Raw genomic sequence first — 24,086 nt, 5'->3', positions numbered from 1 at the left:
AAAACTGCAAAGCTTCTGTAAGGCAAAGGACACTGTGGTCAGGACAAAACGGCAACCAACAGATTGGGAAAAGATCTTTATCAATCCTACAACAGATAGAGGCCTTATATCCAAAATATACAAAGAACTCAAGAAGTTAGACCGCAGGGAGACAAATAACCCTATTAAAAAATGGGGTTCAGAGCTAAACAAAGAATTCACAGCTGAGGAATGCCGAATGGCTGAGAAACACCTAAAGAAATGTTCAACATCTTTAGTCATAAGGGAAATGCAAATCAAAACAACCCTGAGATTTCACCTCACACCAGTGAGAATGGCTAAGATCAAAAACTCAGATGACAGCAGATGCTAGCGAGGATGCGGATAAAGAGGAACACTCCTCCGTTGTTGGTGGAATTGCAGACTGGTACAACCATTCTGGAAATCAGTCTGGAGGTTCCTCAGAAAATTGGACATTGAACTGCCTGAGTATCCGGCTATACCTCTCTTGGGCATATACCCATAAGATGCCCTAACATATAAAAAAGACACGTGCTCCACTATGTTCATCGCAGCCTTATTTATAATAGCCAGAAGCTGGAAAGAACCCAGATACCCTTCAACAGAGGAATGGATACAGAAAATGTGGTACATCTACACAGTGGACTATTACTCAGCTATCAAAAACAATAACTATGAAATTCATAGGCAAATGGTTGGAACTGGAAAATATCATCCTAAGTGAGGTAACCCAATCACAGAAAAACACACATGGTATGCACTCATTGATAAGTGGCTATTAGCCCAAATGCTTGAATTACCCTAGATGCCTAGAACAAATGAAACTCAAGACGGATGATCAAAATGTGAATGCTTCACTCCTTTAAAAGGAGAGTAAGAATACCCGTGGCAGGGAATAGGCAAAGATTAAAACAGACACAGAAGGAACACCCATTCAGAGCCTGCCCCATATGTGGCCCACACATATACAGCCCTCCAGTTAGACAAGATGGATGAAGCAAAGAAGTGCAGACCGACAGGAGCTGGATGTAGATCGCTCCTGAGAGACACAGCCAGAATACAGCAAATACAGAGGCGAATGCCAGCAGCAAACCACTGAACTGAGAATAGGACCCCCGTTGAAGGAATCAGAGAAAGAACTGGAAGAGCTTGAAGGGGCTCGAGACCCCATATGTACAACAATGCCAAGCAACCAGAGCTTCCAGGGACTAAGCCACTACCTAAAGACTATACATGGACTGACCCTGGACTCTGACCTCATAGGTAGAAATGAATATCCTAGTAAGAGCACCAGTGGAAGGGGAAGCCCTGGGTCCTGCTAAGACTGAACCCCCAGTGAACTAGATTGTTGGGGGGAGGGCAGCAATGATGGGAGGATGGGGAGGGGAACACACATAAAGAAGGGGAGGGGCGGGTTAGGGGGATGTTTGCCCGGAAACCGGGAAAGGGAATAACACTCGAAATGTATATAAGAAATACTCAAGTTAATAAAAAAAAAAAAAAAAAGCACTGTCTGCTCTTCCAGAGGTCCTGACTTCAATCCCCAGCAATAACATGGTGGTTCGTAACTATAATGTGATCTCTTGTAGGTGTACATTCAGATAGAACACTCACATACATAAAATAAGTACATTTTAAAATTCAGTTATGCAGGTCGTCATGTGACAAAATAATTTAGGAAATATGGAAAGGTGAATACTACTAATTTGGAAAATGCTCAAAAGTAAATTTCTAACTGACAGTTATGTACCTGTCAATGTATTTTTTTATTATGTTTCAACTGAATTTTGTACAATTCAAATCTAAATTTATTAAAGAAAGAAAGAAAACGAAAAGAGTATAAGGCTCTCCATGTATATCAGTGTTTCTCAACCTTCCTAATGCTATGACCCTTATGCTGTGACAGTTCCTCATGTTAAGGTGACTCAAAATATAAAATTATTTTCTTGCTACTTCATAACTAATTTTGCTACTATTGAGAATTGTGAATAAGTATTTGTTTTCTGATGGTCTTAGGTGACCCCTGTGACAGGGTTCTTCTGTTCAACAGCCCCCCTCCCCAAGGGGTTGAAACCCACAGATTGAGAACCATTGATGTAGACTACAATGACAGTATTTTAATCTACACAGCAGGTATCCTAAATGCTTGTTCAGCATCAGCATTGATAATAAAACAACTAGAGAGATCTGAAGAAAGTCGGCCACCCCTACCTTGGAAAAGGGTCTGTGGCCATCACCCACTACAACCAGCTAACTCTTAACTTAAATACAGTGCTGTGAAATACTTAAATTACTAATACTATAAAGCAAATGGACTGAAGAGTGTTGATCCATCATTGTCTGGCAGGAGGAATCAAAGATGTAGAGAGGATGGGCTCTTCAACAACAGGAAGATATTTGAAAGGCAAGAGTGGAGGCTCTGACCTTTAATCAATCCCAGCACTTGGGAGGCAGAGGAAGAGGCAGAGGCAGGTGGATCTCTGTGAAGCCAGCCAATGTTACACAGTGAAACCCTGTCAAAGCAAACAAAAAAGCAAAAACAAATTCAGAAGCCCTCATCAACTACTATTTCCTTCCCTGCCTTGTTAAGTTGGCCAGGATGATGGCAATGGAAACCCGAGTTTTGCTATCTGTAATAGGTAACAGTGGTTGGCCTCTGACAGAAGTGTTTCATCATCCCATAGTCCCATCTCTCTCCTGTTTGTGTGTCATCATCCCACAGGCCCATCTATTTTCTGTTTGTGTTTTGTCTTCTGCTCCGTGACTAGAACTTGCCAAATAGACTAGGGTGCCTATGCAGTGAGCCCCAAGGATTCACCTGTCCTACTTCAGTAAAATGGAAACACGGGCTCACACCACCTCCGTATGAAGAGTGTGGAAGAGCAGCTCCCCAGGGCTCCATGTACCCTAGGGAGCAGGGAGAGGCTCTGAAGTAACACACCTGCTCCTGGGAGCCTTGGTTCTGTGAGTGAGGCTCAGCTCATTGGACCTCTGTGACTTCATTTTAATAGGACAATGAGGTGTCTTGGTTAAGGTTTCTATTGCTGTGAGAAAACCCCATGACCAAAATCAACATGGGTGGGAAAGGGTTTACTTCATCCTATAATATGTAGCCCATCAATCAAGGAAGTCAGGCAGGAACTCAAGGCAGGAACCGATACAGAGGCTGTGGAGGAGTGCCGCTTACTGTTGCCTGGCCAATTTTTTAAAAATTTTAGTTCCATCAGGACTATGGGCCTGGTGTTGACTCTATCCACAGTGGACTGGGCCCTTCATATCACTCACTAAGAGAATGCCTACACAGGCTTGCCTTCAGGCCAGTCTGGTGGGGACATTTTCTTTTGAAAGTGTAATTAAATATTTTTAGTAGACCAAAGTTATTACTTTTAAGAAGTCCACATGCTTTTAAGAAATGAACAAATAGCGGATCCCGGCCCGCAGCAGCTCTCTGCTCCCAAACTCGTGGGAGAGAGACCTCACCGCCTGATCAGGTGGGCACTCCTGAGGCTGCAGAGCGGAGGAGACCACCAACACTGCCCACCCCTGCCCACATCCCTGGCCCAAGAGGCAACTGTATAAGGCCTCTGGGTTCCCGTAGGGGAGGCCCAGGAGCGGCAGGACCCCTGCGCCTGAGACACCGCCGGAACCTGAAGGAAACAGACCGGATAAACAGTTCTCTGCACCCAAATCCCGTGGGAGGGAGAGCTAAACCTTCAGAGAGGCAGACACGCCTGGGAAACCAGAAGAGACTGCACTCTGCGCACATCCAGACGCCAGAGGAAAACACCAAACGTCATCTGGAACCCTTGTGCACGGAGGCTCCCGGAAAGAGCGGCGCAGATCTTCCCGGTTGCTGCCGCCGTGGAGAGGACTTAGGCAGTACCCCACGAGCAAACTTGAGCCTTGGAACCACAGGTAGGACCAACTTTTCCCCTGCAAGAAACCTGCCTGGTGAACTCAAGACACAGGCCCACAGGAACAGCTGAAGACCTGTAGAGAGGAAAAACTACACGCCCGAAAGCAGAACACTCTGTCCCCATAACTGGCTGAAAGAAAACAGGAAAACAGGTCTACAGCACTCCTGACACACAGGCTTATAGGACAGTCTAGCCACGGTCAGAAATAGCAGAACAAAGCAACACTAGAGATAATCTGATGGCAAGAGGCAAGCGCAGGTACCCAAGCAACAGAAACCAAGACTACATGGCATCATCGGAGCCCAATTCTCCCACCAAAATAAACATGGAATATCCAAACACACCAGAAAAGCAAGATCTAGTTTCAAAATCGTATTTGATCATGATGCTTGAGGACTTCAAGAAAGACGTGGAGAACTCCCTTAGAGAACAAGTAGAAGCCTACAGAGAGGAATCGCAAAAATGCCTGAAAGAATTCCAGGAAAACATAAATAAACAAGTAGAAGCCCATAGAGAGGAGACACAAAAATCCCTGAAAGAATTCCAGGAAAACACAATCAAACAGTTGAAGGAATTAAAAATGGAAATAGAAGCAATCAAGAAAGAACACATGGAAACAACCCTGGACATAGAAAATCAAAAGAAGGGGCTGGGGATTTAGCTCAGTGGTAGAGCGCTTACCTAGGAAGCGCAACGCCCTTGGTTCGGTCCCCAGCTCCAAAAAAAGAACCAAAAAAAAAAAAAAAAAAAAAAAAAAAGAAAGAAAATCAAAAGAAAAGACAAGGAGCTGTAGATACAAGCTTCACCAACAGAATACAAGAGATGGAAGAGAGAATCTCGGGAGCAGAAGATTCCATAGAAATCATTGACTCAACTGTCAAAGATAATGTAAAGCAGAAAAAGCTACTGGTCCAAAACATACAGGAAATCCAGGACTCAATGAGAAGATCAAACCTAAGGATAATAGGTATAGAAGAGAGTGAAGACTCCCAGCTCAAAGGACCAGTAAATATCTTCAACAAAATCATAGAAGAAAACTTCCCTAACCTAAAAAAAGAGATACCCATAGGCATACAAGAAGCCTACAGAACTCCAAATAGATTGGACCAGAAAAGAAACACCTCCCGTCACATAATAGTCAAAACACCAAACGCACAAAATAAAGAAAGAATATTAAAAGCAGTAAGGGAAAAAGGTCAAGTAACATATAAAGGCAGACCTATCAGAATCACACCAGACTTTTCGCCAGAAACTATGAAGGCCAGAAGATCCTGGACAGATGTCATACAGACCCTAAGAGAACACAAATGCCAGCCCAGGTTACTGTATCCTGCAAAACTCTCAATTAACATAGATGGAGAAACCAAGATATTCCATGACAAAACCAAATTTACATAATATCTTTCTACAAATCCAGCACTACAAAGGATAATAAAGGGTAAAGCCCAACATAAGGAGGCAAGCTATACCCTAGAAGAAGCAAGAAACTAATCATCTTGGCAACAAAACAAAGAGAAGAAAAGCACACAAACATAACCTCACATCCAAATATGAATATAACAGGAAGCAATAATCACTATTCCTTAATATCTCTCAACATCAATGGCCTCAACTCCCCAATAAAAAGACATAGATTAACAAACTGGATACGCAATGAGGACCCTGCATTCTGCTGCCTACAGGAAACACACCTCAGAGACAAAGACAGACACTACCTCAGAGTGAAAGGCTGGAAAACAACTTTCCAAGCAAATGGTCAGAAGAAGCAAGCTGGAGTAGCCATTCTAATATCAAATAAAATCAATTTTCAATTAAAAGTCACCAAAAAAGATAAGGAAGGACACTTCATATTCATCAAAGGAAAAATCCACCAAGATGAACTCTCAATCCTCATCTTCGGTTGGTTTATATACAAGTGTGCAATTTCTAGGCTTGAAAGTAAAATGATGCTATCTGGTGCTAGATAGAGGAGCCTTATTTTTTATTATGGCAGCTTGCTATTTTTGTAACATGGTGATTTGGTTGAACACAATAAAGTACAGTAGTAACTGATCTCCCCTTCTTCCTGGATGAGTGAGGAGATGATTAAATGTTGATGTCAGTATCCTTGAGCATATTCAGATGAGCTACTGCTTCTGTTGAAAAGGATGCTGTGTTTGATTGTGGTCCGAAGCTTTGAAGCACTACTTGGCATCTCCTTCCTTGGAGGTCTCACTGTTTAAACATAACAGATTTGATAGCTTGTTGGTAAGGTGAGGTCCAGCTTGTCTCCACTAGGTCATCTTCATGTGAATCCGGTGGTTATACGGTTTTGTTCTAAGGATATTTCATTTTTTTAATAATGGTTTTAGCTGACATTCATGGAGAGAATGAATCCTTAGAACTGTGCCACTAGTGAAAGGAAATCCTGTCTAGAGTATGTTTCTTTACAAAGCTGTGTCACACCATCCTTTGGGCCCTCTGCTGGAAAAGTAGAATCAAGTCTCAAATAATGCCTTTTAAATTGTATCCTCTAGTATTATAGATGTAGGACAGTACTGTATCATACCTCTGTGGATGTAAAATAGCTTGTACCTGCTTTATGACACGTAGTAGTGACCGTGCTTTATCAGAGCTGTTTTCAATGATGTTGCTCAGAATGTTTTCTTTCCAGATGATGATTGAGAAGCTAATTTAAAAAAAAAAAAAATGGTGCCAGGTACCAGAAGAGTAACAGAACTGTGCTGTTTTCTCGGGTTTTGTTTTTTTACTTTTTTTTTTTTTTTAATGGAGTGTGCTGGATGTCTCTACAGTTTTGTTCAGATGACTGCAGAACCTGGAAAAGCTGTTGCTGCTGTTGATGCATAACACACTGCTATTATTGGTCTTTTTATATAAATATAAATATATATATACAGATATATAATTTGAATTTTTTGAAACTTTAGCTGTGCTGTCAACTTTGGAAAAAAGTATCCCCGTTTACTGTGTTGAGTTGGCACTGTACAGAAATTAGCAGCCATATTGGTCTAGAAATGTTGAACTTAAGTTTTTTCCATTTGTACAGGGGTAACACACTGTATTAAATATGTAAGGTCTTATCTACGTGGGTTTGATTACAAAAACTAATAAAGTATTCTCTAAATTAAAAAAAAAAAAAGAAATGAACAAATAGGGTTGGGGATTTAGCTTGGTGCGCAAGGCCCTGGGTTCAGTCCTCAGCTCCGGGAAAAAAAAAAAAAAGAGAGAAGAAATGAGCAAATAAAATATATATTTGTTACAAGTGCTTTTATTAGGATTTATTTTCTCTTGTTTTTTCTCTCTTTTTTGCTGTACTGGTGGTGGTTGTTGAGACGAGGTCTCACTGTGTAGCTCTGGCTGACCTGGAACTTATTTCATAGAACAGATTGGACCTGAACTTATAGAGATCTGTTTGCTTCTGCCTTCCAAGTGATGGAATTAGAATAAACGTGTGCCATCATGTCCTGCTGCGTTTTTTTCTGTTGACTTTTTCTTAACTTTGTCTTTCTAAGAGTAGATCCACATATATGAGACACCCCAGCCTGTTTATCCTCTGGGAGGTTTACAGGTACTTTGAAAAATCAATGAAAAGTTCCCTAGCCAAGGAATAATATTGTATCAGTGTCCTGTAGGCCTCCATTTTAAGCCTTGGAGTGGTGTGCGGGAGTGGGAATAAGAGACTGGGTGATAGGCAGTGGGTGTGTCTCTCTGGTCTTGGAAAAGGTGCTCTGTTAACTCTATCTGCTCATGGAGGAAGGATCAGTCACTCCCCATAGGAAAGCAAGGAAAGGCAGTTGGCTTCTAAGCGGAGGAGGGCTAGTGACACTGAGACAGGCAGGAAATGGAGAGACCCTGTTCTTGGGATACATAGTGCCATTCTAGAAACAGAAAGATGTGGGTGTAGATTAGTAGTGAGCAGGGTGCTCATACTTTCATTCAATTGGGCTTTAATTACCGGTTTAGTTCATTTAGCTTATAGTAGCTGCGTATTTGAATGTAACTAAACACCTTTCAACTTTTTAAAATATTTTAAAAGTAAAATATTATTTATAATACCATAAAGTGTACCCATTCTTATGTAGCTTATCTACCATAAAATTCTGAGAATTAATTGTACAGTTCAGTGAATTTAGCGTACTTAGAACCATGAAACCATTGCCAGGACTGAGTACCACCTAAAGGAAAGGAACCCAGCACCCACTTTTTCTTTCTTTTTTTTTTTCCGGTTCTTTTTTTTTCCGGAGCTGGGGACCGAACCCAGGGCCTTGCGCTTCCTAGGCAAGTGCTCTACCACTGAGCTAAATCCCCAACCCCCCAGCACCCACTTTTAACCCTGACACGCACTGCCCTTTGTCTTTCCTTAGGCACCTTCTGTTGATGGGAATGGGATAGTACAACATGTCAGCATGATGGATGTGTTTGACTTCTTTTATTGAGAATGTTTTTCTATAGAATAAAAAACCCCTCCTGTTTGTGTTCTTTGAATTTTTTTTTATCATGAGTTTTATAGCCAACAACAGACAAATTATATTACCAAGATCAGATTGTCATGTGAGATGTGTGGGTAAGTTATATGAAACCAGTAAAGTTACCTATTAGAAGTGGTGAAATAGAGCTGGAGAGGGTAGTTATGGGCACTTGTTGCTCCTGCTGAGAATGCACGTTTGACTCCCAGAACCCCCATGACATCTCATAACTGTCTGTATCTGATCCCTTTTCTGGCCTCTGAGAACACCAGACATGCATATACATACCTGCAGGCTGTGGTGGTTTGAGTATACTGGGTCCAGGGAGTGGCACTATTAGAAATGCCTTGTTCAAGTAGGTGTGGTCTCTTGGGAGGAAATGTGTCATTGTGGGGTGGGCAGTGAGAAATACGTGGGATCCAGTCTTCTAGTGACCTTCAGATGAAGGTGTAGAACGCTCAGCTCCTGTAACATGCCTGCCTGGGCACTACCCTTCCTTGATGATAATGGACTGAACCTCTGAACCTGTAAGCTACCCTCAATTAAATCTCCTTATAAGAGTTACCTTGGTCATGGTGTCTTTTCACAGCAGTAAAACCCTGATCAATATACAGGCAAATACTCATACCTTGCCTAAAAAAAGTGTGGAATGTCATTTAAAAAAAAAAAAAGTTGGGGCTGGGGATTTAGCTCAGTGGTAGAGCGCTTACCTAGGAAGCGCAAGGCCCTGGGTTCGGTCCCCAGCTCCGAAAAAAAGAACCAAAAAAAAAAAAAAAAAAGGTTGCGTAAATGATATTCATATACAGAGGTTGAACTAACAGAATCAATATGCATTAGTCATCATAATTTTTAAAGCAGAGGTGCCAGTATGGAGATTGTTACAGACACTTGCAGTATTTAAGTTGGAAAGAAAATGAACCCACAACTTTATAAGAGTTATTTACCCTATACAGTCTTCATTTGTAGAAGCTAAATGGTAGTGCCAGATAGAAACTACAGATAGAGAGAAAGAGAGAAGGAATGAAAATTTTATGTTGCTCTTGGAAGTAGTTTGTTTAATTGTAAAAAAAAAAAAAGTCCTATTGTAGAAAAATGTTTGACTATTTTACCAGAACGCCACTTTATACTGTTGGCTTAATTTGCTTAAAGTAAAAGGTGAGAGTGGTGGCTTCTGGCACAGTCAGTCTGAGTTAACCAAGTATCCACGTGAGATGGTTATTAGCCACCAGCACACCTGACTAATCCGAGGAGGAACTCCAGTGTAGAAATTCAAGTGTATCTCCCACCTCTTCTCACCTTTGCCTTCCTGGTGGCCTCTTCAGGAGCTTCTCAGCAGCTGTGCCTTCCCTTTGGAACCCAAAGTAGTCTCTGTGTGCTTTGATTTGAATGCTGGTCTTCTCAGACATACCAAACCTCAAACCTTTGGGTTCAGTTTGTGGTTGAGATTTGGGGCTTATCATTTTCTTGCACAGTGAGTAGTTATGGCTAAGCGTACCCATCATTTACTGTCTTCTCCTTAAACCGACACAGGAAGACCCTACTTAATATTCCTGTGCTCAGTAACGAATGTGCCCTTTGTGTTTGTTTTCTTCTAGGTTGTACTCATCACCAAAGAAAAAACTCACACCAATGCAGAAATCTGTTAGTCCATTAGTTTGGTGCAGGCAAGTTTTGGATTATCCAAGTCCTGATGTGGAGTGTGCTAAAAAGTCCCTTATCCACAAACTTGATCAAACTATGTCAGGTATGTCTATAGCTTTAATTGTGAACTCATTCATTGTTTTTGGCTTGAAAGCATATAAGTTGAATGTGCATATTTAAGTGGGCAGTTCTTGCTTGTTAGCCTTTCTGAATCTCACTGTATGTCATCATGAAGGCTACATTCATGTGATAACAGTTTTTTAAAATCCTAGTCTCTCTTTAGTGGATTATACCTGAGATTATGAGTTTTAATTTTACTAATAATGACCTAAAACTTCCTAAAATGAAAAATGTTTGTCTCATGTCATCAAAACTTATCCTACACACCATACTTTGGTAAGTGAATGTGCTGGAAACACACATGAGGAGCCCAGAGCTACCAGGGCCTGACTGAAGAAGCTGCCTGTCCCTGTCTTCATGCTGTGGGCTCCACGAGCAGGGCTCGGGCTCCTCGCAGAGTGAGGGGACGGTAACGGATGTAAGAGTGTAGCTGGGCTTCCGGCTCGCAGACGATGCCTCTCTACTCACTTTTCCTCCTTCTCAGAGCTTGCTTTCTTTTCTGTTTTTGTAGTTGACATTTTAAATTGCTTTAATGCTGTTTTGTTAGAGCGTTCACGAAGCTTACAGGACGTGTTCATGGTTGTTTGTGCCACTTAGTGTGCCACGGCGGTGTGGGAAGAGATACGGGAGCGCACCGTCTCTCCTGCATCTCTGTCTTTAAAATCACTGTTCATGAGATTATGAAGCACGAGTAATTCTGAATAGGCTTTTTATGTATGTGTATCTATGTAGTGGTGTTCATGAGAGTTTATGCACATACCTGTGTTGGTACAAGTACATGTATGTATGTTATGTGTGTATGTGCATGTGGAAGCCAAAGGTTGACATTGGGTGTTTGCTTCGATAGCATTTCTATTGCTGTGGTAAAATACTATGAGCAAAAGCAACTTGGGGAGGAGGGTGTTTATTTCAGTTTATAGTCAACCCATCCATCACTGAGGGAAGACAGGGCAGTAACCTGGAGGCAGGAGTGGATACAAAGGCCATGAAGGAATACTGGGTGCTGGCTTGCTCAGCCTTCTTTCTTACAGTACCTAGGAGAATCAGCCTAGGGGTAGCATCCTCCACAGTGAGCTAGTGCTGCCTTCTGCATCAATCATCAATCAAGATAATCTGATTTTTTGGTGGGGCAATTACTCAGTAGAGATTTTCTAATTCCAAATGACTCTAGCCTGTGTCAAGTTGACTAGCAAGTACATGTATCTTTCTCTGTTGCTTCCGACCTTGTATTTTTGAGATGGTTTTCTCACTGAAACTCGGAACTCACTGATACAGCTAGATTGGCTGACAATGGAGCTCTGTGGTGGTTTGAATATGCTTGGCCCTGGGAGTGGTATTATGAGGAGGTGTGGCCTTGTTGGAGGAAATATGTCACTGTGTAGGTGGGCTTTGAAGGGTCTTAGTGCTCAAGTTCTGCCCAGTGTGGAAGAGAGCCTCTTGCTGGCTGCCTTTGGATCAAGATGTAGAACTCTCAGCTCCTTTTCCAGCACCATGTCTGCCTGCACTCTGCCATGCTTCCTGCCTTGATGATAATGGACTGAACCTCTGAAACTGTAAGCCAGCCTCAATTAAATGTTGTCTCTTGTAAGAGTTGCCTTAGTCATGGTGTCTCTTCACAGCAATAAAACCCAAGCTAGGACAGAAGTTGTTACTAGAAGTAGGGTATTGCTGTGATAAGCCTGACCATGCTTTTGTTTGGAGGAATGTGGATTTGGGGATTTTGAAAGCAATAGAATGCTTTTTTTTTTTGTTGTTGTTTTGTTTTTTTTTTTGTTTTTTTTTTTTTCGGAGCTGGGAACCGAACCCAGGGCCTTGCGCTCGCTAGGCAAGCGCTCTACCACTGAGCTAAATCCCCAGCCCATAGAATGCTTTAAGTAGAGCTTAATGGGCCATATTAGTAGAGGCATGGAAGACAGTGTAAATGAGGGTGTTTTGAACTGTGGGGCTCAAAGAAGTTTCAGCGGAAAAGAATTTTAGTATGTGGCCTACAGACTGTTCTTGTGATATTTTGGTGAAGAATGTAGGTAGCTCCTTTTTTGCCCTTGTCGGAAGAGTCTGCCTGAGGCTGAAGTGAAGAGATTTAGATTAATTGCATTGACAAAGGAGTCTCCAAAAAGCCTAGTTTAGACTCTGCCCTCTGACTCACTGTTATGAAGAGTGTTTTCTAATCAGGAGTAGCAACTTGAGAAAGAAAAAATACAAAAGCTGTAGTTCAAAGAGTGAAGGGGGCACCAGGAAGTGAAATGGAGCTAAATTCTGTATTCAGTGATATTAAATGGACTTAAAGGAATGGTGACCTTGGGGCAAGATCTCACCCAGCTAAACTTACTGTTTATTTGTTTGCAGTTGAACAAAGAATAGATATTTCATGTTAGGTGTTATTATGGCCTGGTTATTGTTTTTATTTGGACATAAAGAGATATGATTGTGCGTTAGAGTGACAAGGGATGGATTGTGATGGCTATTCTTGGTTGTCAACTTGATTATATCTGGAATGAACTACAATCTGAAATGGAGGGCACACCTATGATCCCTATCTTGAGGCCGGAAGCCATAGGCTTTTGATCCTGATCTTGATGTGGGATGGCATACTTTTAATACAAATCTTGAGGCATACTGACCATGAAAAACTTAGTTCCAGGCATGGTGGTACATGTCTTTGATCTCAGTAGACCGAGACAAGTAGATCTCTGTGTACAGGGCCAGCCTGGTACAGAGCAAGTTTTAGGTAAAGAAAAGCTTAGGTTCAGGTGTGGCAGTATACATTGTTAATCCTAGAACTCAGGAGACAGAGGCATGCAGATCTCTGAGTTCAGTTCCAGAATGGCTAAGCTTAGGCAGTGAAGGAAACCATTGGAAAACAGAAAGCTGGTGATAATGTAATCAAACAAATGGACATGTCCCATCCCCACCAAGCAGCAGAACTTGGCAGCTTTGGCCATATGGCTCCGACATAGGGTCAAGAGTAGAAAGAGTTACTGGGACAATTGATGGTGATTAGCTGAACTAAAAAATTAATGGTGATTGAAGAAGAGACTAGTACTATTGAGGTGAAATCCTCTGGGAAGTCTGTTCTGAGAGCATAAAGAGATAACCAAGCATGTACCTCAGGCTGTATCTGGACGTGATAATGTGTAAGAGTCACCCAGGTGGTACTGGTTTTGAAGGCCATGGAGAACAGCTGAGGCTTGGCACCATGAGAGGCCAGGAAAGGCCATTGGTGAAGGTGCAGCCTCAGTTGGCAATTGGTGGCCCAGGACAGAAGGGGTCATGCAAAGAAGTTGAGGCTTGGCAACATAAAGAAAGCCTATGAGCCTATTGGTGAAGCCTGTTGGTTGCAGGGGAAGACATCTTGGAGCTGCCAGTACAATAGGATGACCAACAAGAACAGCAGCAGCAGTGGAACCCAGTCAACTAGAGCCTAGAGTGTTACAGAGGGCAGAGCTGGAGAAGTGACCCAAGCCCTTGGAGGAGCCCAAAAGATCATGTGTAGATCCCAGATATTGGAACAAGAAGCTGTAAAGTTGGCATTGCCTTGGAGACCCAAAGATGTTAGAGATGCCAGAGATAAAGGATACCGACCGAGGGAAGTTGCTAACAGGGAGCGGAACCAGCCCAAGAGAAAGAGGTGCATTGTGGTCATCAGTGCTGAGAGGAGCTGGACATCAGACATGGGAAGAGTTTGCCCAGCTGGTTTTTGGTCTTGCTTTGGTTCAGTATTTCTTCACTATGACATCTGGAATGGCACTATATATCCTATGCCGTGATATATTGGTAGTAGGTGATCTGCTTTTTTGATTTTGATTTTATATAGGATTACAGTTAAGAGACTGTGTAAATCTCAGAAGAGACTTTGAACTTTAAGGTTGTCGAGACTGTGATAGACTCTGGGACTTTTGAAGTTGGATTAGCTGTATTTTGCATATGTTATAGCCCCATAGACCCCTTTGTTTGAAAAAGCTTATTCCTCCTGCTCCAGCATTGCATTTGCAAATGTGTGCTGCTGCACTTAGACTTTTGCATGAGTGCTGGGGAACGGAACTCAGGCCTTCGTGCCTGTAGACACTTAAAAATTTTAAAAATAATTTATGTGTATGAGTATTTCTTTTTTCTTTTTTTTTTTTTTCTTTTTTTTTCGGAGCTGGGTACCGAACCCAGGGCCTTGCGCTTGCTAGGCAAGCACTCTACCACTGAGCTAAATCCCCAACCGAGTATTTCTTATGTACATATGTTTGTGCATGCATGTGTAGGGCCCACAGAAGTCAGAAAAGGGTGTTAGAACCTCTGACCTAAGTTATAAATGGTTATGAGTCACCATGTGGGTACTGGGACCTGAACCTGGGCTCTCAAGAGCAGCAAGTGTTCTTAACCACTGAGCCGTCCCTGCAGCATGTAACTCACTTGCTTTTAGTCTTAACCACCGAGCCGTCCATCCCGGCAGCATGTAACTCACTTGCTTTTAGACTCTGCGTTTGCTGTACAGCTGGGTGCTTACATTTTTCTGCTTTGGGTTTATTATAAACGTGGGTTCTTTGGTTAGAGTTTAAGCTGCAAGTGAATGAGAAAGCAGAGGAAAGACTGAGTTAAGCTGGCTTGCTAGAGGTAATAGTTATGTGCAGATAACTCACAGGAAGTAATTACAGAGCTGCTGACTCTGAGTCTTTTCATCTCTGTAAAAAGCCTCTTTGAAAAAACAAAGTCTTTATATGAGTTTCAAAAAGATTTTGTTTCAATATGAATTCTCTTTAGAATGATACTCTGGACCTTGATTTCTATTATATTCAGTCAGCAATCGAGTAAAAAAGATTGTTATAAATCTGTAGACCATGTGAAATGACTAAATTTTAGTCAGATGGTATTATTAGACATTCAGAGTATTTCTAGAAAGCTGGGGAGATGATTCAGTGTGTAAGAACATGTTCTGCGTGTAGATTGAGTTAAAATTCCCATCACCCCTGTAGCAAGGCAAGTGTACCATGGATGTGCCTGAAGTCAGTGCTAGAAGATGGAGGCAGGGGGATTTCTAGGGTTTGGGGCTGCCAGCAGAGCGTCAGGTTCCGTGAGAGACTCCCATCTCAAAGGAATAAGGCAGAAACTGATAGAACAGCCCTTATCCTTGTTAACCCTCTGCACAGGTACTGGCACATGTGTCTACATAGAACACATATATGCACACAGCACCTAGGCAGATGTAGACAATATATGAATAAGTGGGTACTGGTTGGTTTCGTGTGTCAACTTGACACAGGCTGGAGTTATCACAGAGAAAGGACCCTCCATGAGATCCAGCTGCAAGGCATTTTCTAAACTAGTGATCAAGGGGTGAAGATCCAGCCCCTTGTGGGTGGTGCCATCCCTGGACTGGTGGTCTTGGGTTCTATAAGAAAGCAAGTTGAGCAAACCAGGGGAAGTGAGCCAGTAAGTGAGCCCTTCATGGCCTCTGCATCAGCTCCTGCTTCCTGACCTGCGTGATTTCCAGTCCTGACTCCCTTTGATGATGAATAGCAATGAGGCAATGTGGAAGTGTAAGCTGAATAAACCTTTTCCTCTCAACTTGCTTCTTGGTCATGATGTTTCATGCAGGATTACAAACCTTGACTAAGAAGACAGTGGGCAAGACTGAGTACAGTTTAATTTTAAAACAGGGAGTGGCCTGATTTTGACTCGCAAGTTATGGTTCTCCAGTTCTTGGTTTAAAACACAATGGGGACATTTGCCAGTTTCCAACCTAGATTTGTGGGATGATAGTAAGGTTGCTGTATCTCAAAAATAACAATTTTGAATGAAAGATTCTTTGTCTTATTATAACAAGGGTATTTAAGACTAAAAGAAGTGGGAGGTGGGTGGTATGTGTCTGTAATTCTAGTATAGGGTGAAGTAGAAAGATTGAGTTCAAAGCCATACTGGATTGTATATCAACTTCTAAACAAGCCCCGAGACATGACTGGGGCAGTAAGGGGTGAAGAAAGGACAGACAGACCAGCACATGTACAGAAAAACTAGGATCCGGTGAGCTGATGGGGCCATACCAACTGTGTGAAAACCTGGAGATGGCTCTGCAATTAAGAACTCTGACTGCTCTTCCAGAAGCCCTGGACTCGATTTCCATCACCATGTGGCAGCTCACAACTGACTGTAACTCAGGGGATCTGAATTCCTCTTTTGACCTCCAGAGGTACCAGGCATGCACATGGTACACTAACATACATGCAGACAAAAATACCCATACATATAAATGATGTTTTTAATTGTGGAGGCATGTAAGACAGCTATTCTTAACCAGAACTGCATGCTATCAAGCACTATATCTTTGTAACAGCATTTAATCATAGCTACATGCACAGAACAAATTACATAGGTATAATGTATTACTTAAAATATGTATGTAATGTATATATTTAAAATATATATGTAAGTCTTTTTGAAGTAACATCTCACTGTGTAACTTTTGCTGCTTAAAACTCACTTTGTAGACCAGGTTGGCCTTGAACTCGGAGTGCTTCACCTGTCTCTGCTTCATAAGTGTTGGGATCAAACTTGTGTGTTACCATGCCAAGTCACTTTTGACTTCCTAAATGGAAAAATAAGCAGTTGCAAGTTCGAACTTTGTAGTATTGAACGTTCCTCTTTTCAAGAAGATTTTTTTTAATATATTTTTGATAAGGCAAAACTTACCTAGAAATTTGAGAGATTATAGTCACCTTGTTCTGGGGTCCTGTGTTCAGCTGGAGTTACAAACAGGCCAACACACTTGTCACATTTACATGGAAGCTAGGCAGTAAACTCCAGCCCTCATTCTTGCACAGCCAGCCCTTTACCCACTGAGAGCCAGCATCGCCCGAGCTTCCCCTTTGAGATTTTAATGGAGACTTATGCAAAAGCCTGATTGGAGCATGGACCACTGTGTCAAAGGGTATGATAAACTCGTTAGGGAAGCTAGCAAGACCCCTTCTGAAATAGGGATCTTAATCTATCAGATAACATAGGTGAAAAACTTTTTCTTTGTAGCCAGCTCCATGACAGAAAGGGAGGGGAATATTAGAATTTCTAGACTGACCTAGAGAAAGACAAATTCTGATTTCTATCTTTTGAGCTGGGAAGGATTTATAAGGTAAGAACTATGTATAAAGTCAATATATTTAATATCATGGGGGGATTATGAGTAATAAAAGGGATAAATGAGATACAAAGAAATAGAAGGAAGCACCATGAGTGATTTCTAGGCTTTCCACTTGAGTGGCAGGACATGGCTAAGTCAATTTTAAAATGAAAGCATTTCACTGGGGCCTTGCTTACAGTTTCAGAGGGTGAGTCCATGACCATCATGGTTGAGAGCAATAGAGGCGGGCATGGTCCTGGAGCAGTAGTGAAGAGCTTTCAAAATATTACCTGAAAGCTCAAGGCAGAAAGCGATACACAACTGGAAGGGTGTGGGCTTTTGAAATCCAAAGCCCATGCCCAGTGACACACCTTTCCAACAAAGCTATGCCTCCACTAACAAGGCCACACCTCCTCCAAGGCCACACCTCCTCCAACAAGGCCACACCTCCTCCAACAAGGCCACACCTCCTCCAAGGCCACACCTCTTCCAACAAGGCTGTAGCTCCTCCAACAAGGCCACACTTCCTCCATCAAGGCCACACCTCCTCCAACAAGGCTATGCCTCCTAATCCTTCCCAAACAGTTCCACTAACTAGGATCAAGTATTCAAACATATGAATATATAGAGGCCATTATTATTCAAGCCACCACACCAGTCTAAATGAGGGATCTCCCCTAGGTCCTGTAGGAGAAATTGATTTTAGCAGAAAGATTATAAATTAAATTTGGTATGCTGACTCCAGGACACATTGGCCATACCTGTGGGGAAATGTTGACATTAAAGCTCAGAGGAAAATTTGGGACTGAAAACAACTGTGGGAATCTTTGGCATAATGATGGTCTTTAGTGTTGTGAAGAACACAGAAGAGGGACATGCTGGTAGTAAGCAAATATAATAAACTAGAGGAGATTGAAATCAGCAGTTGTGCTTCTGTTCAGGTTGGCGTTTCTATGATCATGCTGCATAGCAATACATAGCAAATATGTAGAAATTGTGCAATCTCACAGAGAATATGTGTATAATCACATGGTCTAACTAGACAACTGTTTCTTTTTCCTCTTCCCTAAACCATCCACTGTGCTATCAGTAGGCAAACCAGAACTTCAGCCATCTAATTTATTTTTCTTTATTCGTCTTTCCAGTTTTTAATGTCTGTTCCTTTTTAAAATTCATTTCTAGTCAGTTTATTACCTAGTCTAGTCTATTTATCATGTTTTCTCTCTGATATGACTATATCACAGTGCTCTTTGCTCAAACAACAACCCTTCCCCCTTCTCCCATCCCTCCCCCCAAACAAAAAAACCCTAAAGCTTTAACTTGCTACTGAATAGATTTCATGCTTCTGGGCATAGTGTATCAGGACTTCTATTATGTCTGCTACTTTTTTGGGTGGGGGAGGTGAGAAACAGGGTCTTACTATGTAGTTCTGACTGACCTGGTACTCACTATATAGACTAGGCTGCCCTCAAAATCCAAAAAGATCCACCTGCCTCTTCTTCCCAAATACTGGACCACATCTTACTCAGCTACTTTCCCGAAGCTGCTCCTCCCTACTCTTTACCAACGTAGCTACCCTTCCCTGAGTGCCTGCTATTTTAAGATAATCTCTCTCTGAGCCAATGTCTCTATGTTCTCTGGGATTTGGCTTGTTTGTAAATATTGAAAATGTTCTGTAATGGAAGGAAGAAGTGTCCACTTAAGGATTGATTCGTGTGTGAGGTGTGGTTGCATTTGCTGTTTTAGACCCAACACTGTTAGACTAGCCACCATGATCCTTAAGCTCTGGTTGGATGATAGAGGTGTCACACTTGTGACTTACACTCAACAGTCACCTATTCTCAGTGTTTGAACCAGTTACAAGTCCAGTCATTGCTGACTCCTGTGAAATTCCTACCCAAGCTGACAGCAGCACTAATCTGTGGACACAGACACAGTTATGTAAAAGGATGTTTAATGGGACATCATGTCCTGACCCATGAATCGTTAGTAAGAAAACTTTTTGAAATGTTAACCTTTTACCAGTTACTAAATTTGATTTTCTTCCTTTTCGTTAATACAGCTCTCAAGAGGCAAAATTTATACAATAATCCTTTCAACTCTATGAGTTACTCAAGCCCTTATAGTCCAAATGCCAGTAGCCCTTACAGCAGTGGCTTCAACTCTCCATCCTCAACACCAGTGCGACCTCCCATAGTCAAGCAGCTTATACTTCCTGGAAATTCAGGTAAGGAGTGGCTTACCTGATGGCCGACCTCTGAAAGTCACAACTCATCAGAAGCTTAGGTTCAGTTTATTTATGAAACTGAAGCAGTAGGAGAGAATCTCGTTGATGTGCTGTTTATACTAGTTACTGTACTGAGCAACAGGGATACAAAGGTAAGTTAGTGGCGACCTGGTTTCTGCATATAATTTTCTTTGGTGTTTACCTAAATCTGGTTTTTAAATTAGTATTTAAAATCTGGTTAATTGGGTTGGGGATTTAGCTCAGCGGTAGAGCGCTTGCCTAGCGAGCGCAAGACCCTGGGTTCGGTCCCCAGCTCCGAAAAAAAGGAAAAAAAAATCTGGTTAATTAAACAGGAACACAAATTTGATTCCTTTAACCAATAAAACCTATTTACAGCCTGTTGGGGTTATAAAGTCTACAGCCTTGTTTTTAAAAGAGGTTTAGTAAGCATTGGTACTACAGTTAATTCAAAGCATAAGGTTCTTTCTGCGTGAATGTACCAAGAGCATCGGGTGCTGTAGTAGATGTGAGGAGGACCGGCTGTGGTCTGGGAGTCTGCCCTGGTCTGCTACTGGCCCTTTGCTTGAGTAGTTCACTCTTCTCTAGCTTACCACATCACTCTTAACTGCCGCCTTCTTTAACTTTTTAGTGCGGCTTCCCTTAAAATTGTGAGTGCTGCTTAGCTGTGAGCGTGTGTGCATGTGTGTTTGTGTGCACATGGATGGGGAGTCCAGAGGCTGACATTGGGTCTTTTCTTTAGTTTTTCCACCTTAGTTTTGTGATAGGGTCTCTCACTGGGCCTGGAGCTCATGTTTTGGCTAGAGTGGCTGGCCAGTGAGCTCCAGAGTCCCACCTGCCTGTCTGCCCCTCGTGCTAGTTGACAGACGAAGCCCCTCCTCCTCCATTTTTGTTTTCCTTTTCATATCATGTATTATTCCCTCTCTAGAGCTCTCCCGACCCATGCTTCCTTTATACTCTGCTGGTTCAGCATTCCATGTTTATGAATATTTGGAGCTAGAAATGGCAGACAAGAGAACCTGGCATTTGTCTTTCAGTCTTGAGTTATAATCGTTCATGATTTGATTTTAGTGTTTACAGCTGAGCAGTATTCCTGTGTCTCTGTGCATCCCATTTTCACAGTCCATTCATCAACGGAAGGGCATTTAGGCTGTTTCACTCCTGGCTCCATGGGAAGGGCAGCAGTGGGCCTGGCTCAGCAGGTATCTGCAGATACGAGGTCGGGTCTGGTGGGCACAGGCCAAGGAAGGAGATGGTTGACCACAAAATAGATTTATTTCTGTCTTTTTGAGGATTTTCCATACTGATTTTCAAAATGGCTGCATCCACAGATTTACATTCCAACCAACAGTGAATGAGGGTTCCTTTCTCTTTCTCCAGTCTGACCAGCATCTGTCAGTTTTGTTGGTCTTAGTCATTCTGGATGGGGCAAGATGAAATCTCAAAATTGTTTTAAACTTGTCTTTCTCTAATTGCCAAGGATGAGGAACACTTTGGAGGTACTGTTTAACCATTTGGATTCCTTTTGTGATCTCTGTTGAGAAGCCTAGCCCATTTTTTTTTTCCCTTTTTCTTTTCTTTTTTTTTTTTTTTTTTTTTTTCGGAGCTGGGGACCGAACCCAGGGCCTTGCGCTTGCTAGGCAAGCGCTCTACCACTGAGCTAAATCCCCAACCCCCTAGCCCATGTTTTAATTGAATCATTTGTTTCCTTCATTCTGAATTTCAGGTTCCTTGTCCTGATTATTTAATCCTCTGTCAGGTGTAGCTGGTGAAGATTATCTCCCATTTTGTGGGTTTCTTTGTGACTTGTTGTTCTTAGCTGTACAGAGCTTTTTAGTTTTTTGCTGTTTTTGTCTTTTAACAGGCTCTCTATGTAGCCCTGGCTATCCTGGACCTTACTATGTAGACCAGGATGACCTTAAACTATCAGAAATCCATTTGCTTCTGCCTCTTAAGTGCTGGGGTTAAAGGTGTGTGTCCAATGGCCAGGCTGCTTTTTAGTTTTATAAGGTCCCACTTGTCAATTATTGTATTGGTTGCTGGGCAGCTAGGTCCTTGTCTTAGGGTTTTGTTGCTGCAGCAAAAAACCATGACCAAAAATCAAGTTGGGGAGGAAAGGATTTATTTGGCTTATGCTTCCATCATTCCAGGAAGTCAGGACAGGAACTCAAGCAGGGCTGGAGCCTGGATGCAGGACTTATGGAAGGTGCTGCTTACTGGCCTGATTCCCATGGCTTGTTCAGTCTGCTATCTTATAGAACCCAGGACCACCATCAGCCTGGGGATGGTACCACCCACTCTGAGCTTGGCCTTCCCCCATTCGTCACTAACTGAGAAAATGCCTTACAGCTTGATCTCATGCAGGCATTTCTTCAACTGAGGCTCCTTCTCTGTTGACTCTGGTTTGTGTCAAGTTGACCCACAAAACCAGCCAGTACAGTCCTATACAGAAAGTTTTTTCCAACACTTACATCTTGTAAGATATTGCCTGTTTCTTTAGGAGTGTTGGTATTTCAGGTTTCAAATTAAGGTCTTTGTTCTACTTTGAGCTGTGTTTTGTGTAGGATGATAGCAGGTTCAATTTCATTCATCTGAGTAGAGACGAGTAGACACCTTTTTTTTCCCCCAGAACCACTTGTTAAAGATACTGTCTTTTCTTAGTGTGTGTGTTTGGTCTCTTGTCGACTGTCAGGTGGCTGAGTTAGGAACACTCATGTTGGAGGCCTCTATTTTATTCTGTGGGTCTGCATATCTGTTTTGCGCTATTACCATATTGTTTTATTACTCCAGCTCTGTACTGTATCTTGGGGCCTGGCATGGCACTCCATTCAGTATTACTCTTTCTGTTCATGACTGCTTTGGCGATCCAGGATGTTCTCTGGTTCTATATGAATTTTAGGATTTTTTTTCCTGATTCTGTGATTGAGGTTCTTATTGGATCTGTATGTCATTTTAATAGGATGGCTATTTTCACTACAGTAATTCTACTGATTGATGAGCATGGCACCTCTCCATGTTCTCGTGTCTCCATCTCATTCAGAGATTGGAAGTTGTCGTGGAGTCTGTCACCTTGGTTGGGTTTGTGCCAAGATATTTGATTGTTTTGATAATGTAAATGGGCATGTATCCATGACCTCTTTCTCAGTATGTTTGTTGGTGGTGTGTAGAAAGGCTACTGATTTTTATAAATCAGTTGTGTACTTGTCACTTGCTAAAATCAGTTGTAAAAGTTTTCTGGTTGAATTTTTTGGGAAATTTATAGTTTTTATAAATTTATATATTATTTATAGTATCATATTATCTGCAAATAGGGTTACGTGACTTCTTTTCCTATTTGTATCATTTTAACTTCCTTCTCTTGCCTTGTTCAGGCTGGTGCTTCCACCACTGTATTAAAAAGGAGGGAGGGCACGTGGACAACTGTTGTATTCCTAAGTTTTATGGGATTACTTCAAGTTTGTCTCCATTTATGATAATCTTCACGTTAGCCTTTCCATATCTACCCTGTATTTAGGAGGTCCCTTCTAGTCCTACATTCTCTAGGACTTATCATGAAACTGTGTTGGGTTTTGTCAAAGGCTTTTTTTTTTCCCCATCTTTTGAGATGATCAAATTATTTTTACCTTTAAGTCCATTTATATGACTTACGTTTTTTAACTTATATATGTTGTGCCCTCTAAACTTGGATTTCTGGATAAAACTAACATGATCATGGTGGATGACCTTCTGGATAATGTGCCTAGATTTGCTTGTATTTTATTGAGGAATTTTGATTGCTGTTTTGACCAACTCATCATTCAGTAAGGGGTTGTTTATACCATGGAAATTTTCGTTTTGGTCTTGTCTAGTTGGGATTTGGTGTGTTTGCCGTATCTGCATCGGTAAATCTTTGCTTGGTTTTGGATCATTCTCTTCTCTGATCTTATTAACTCTGGTTTGTGTCACTGACTTAGTATTCCCTCAGCTATACCTCTAGTTCAAAGGCTTGGTATTTTGGTGGTGTTGAACATTTCCTGCATGTTCTTTTTTTATGCTTGTATTGTTTATAGTCTTACTTCATCCAAATCCTCTACTTTAAGTCCTAATATTCTTGTGCTGTTGATATATTTCTTCTTCTAAAACTCCCCAGAGTTTTCTTACTGGCATATTGAATTTTCAGTCCATCTTCATTTTAGCTTGTGTCTGTTTAGTTCTATCTCTTTGTTGCATTCAGTTTTTAAATCTTAAATTATCTTTGTCATTTTATCCAGCTGTGTATTTGTATTTTCTTAGACATCACTCAGGCATTGTTGTTAACCTTTTAGAGGTCAAAGGATTTTTTTTTAACTCTTTGACAAAGTTTATGGTTATCCTTTTAAATTCTGTGTTTTGGAGTTTATCTAGGGAACATTTATGTAGTTCTAGTGGGTTTGAAGAAAGATATGCTGTCTTGGCCATTCATGTTGTTCTTGTATTTGCAATTTGAGTTGAACATGTGGACTTCTTTATTTTTGTATCTTATGCAATAATCTGGCTGATCTGAGCTAGGCCAGGTGAAGGTAGTTAGCGGATAACCTGTCTCATTACCATTGCAAAGATGGTCTCCAAACCACCGGTCT

The 24,086-nt window shown here is 41.7% G+C and overlaps 1 protein-coding gene across 9 annotated transcripts in view; it reads left to right on the top strand.

The window, feature by feature from the left end:
- Slain2 (SLAIN motif family, member 2) overlaps positions 1-24,086 on the top strand; it is a 78,485-nt gene that overhangs the window by 32,496 nt on the left and 21,903 nt on the right. For all 9 annotated transcript variants that reach the window (XM_087582990.1, XM_087582987.1, XM_087582992.1 and 6 more), the window contains 2 exon segments: positions 9,979-10,127; positions 19,306-19,470. In XM_087582990.1, the coding sequence (XP_087439116.1) occupies positions 9,979-10,127; positions 19,306-19,470 (314 nt within the window).

The sequence above is a fragment of the Rattus norvegicus genome, chromosome 14, assembly GCF_021556685.1.
Source record: "Rattus norvegicus strain SHRSP/BbbUtx chromosome 14, alternate assembly SHRSP_T2T, whole genome shotgun sequence".
Classification (NCBI taxonomy): domain Eukaryota; kingdom Metazoa; phylum Chordata; class Mammalia; order Rodentia; family Muridae; genus Rattus; species Rattus norvegicus.
This window is presented reverse-complemented; position numbering and strand designations above follow the sequence as displayed.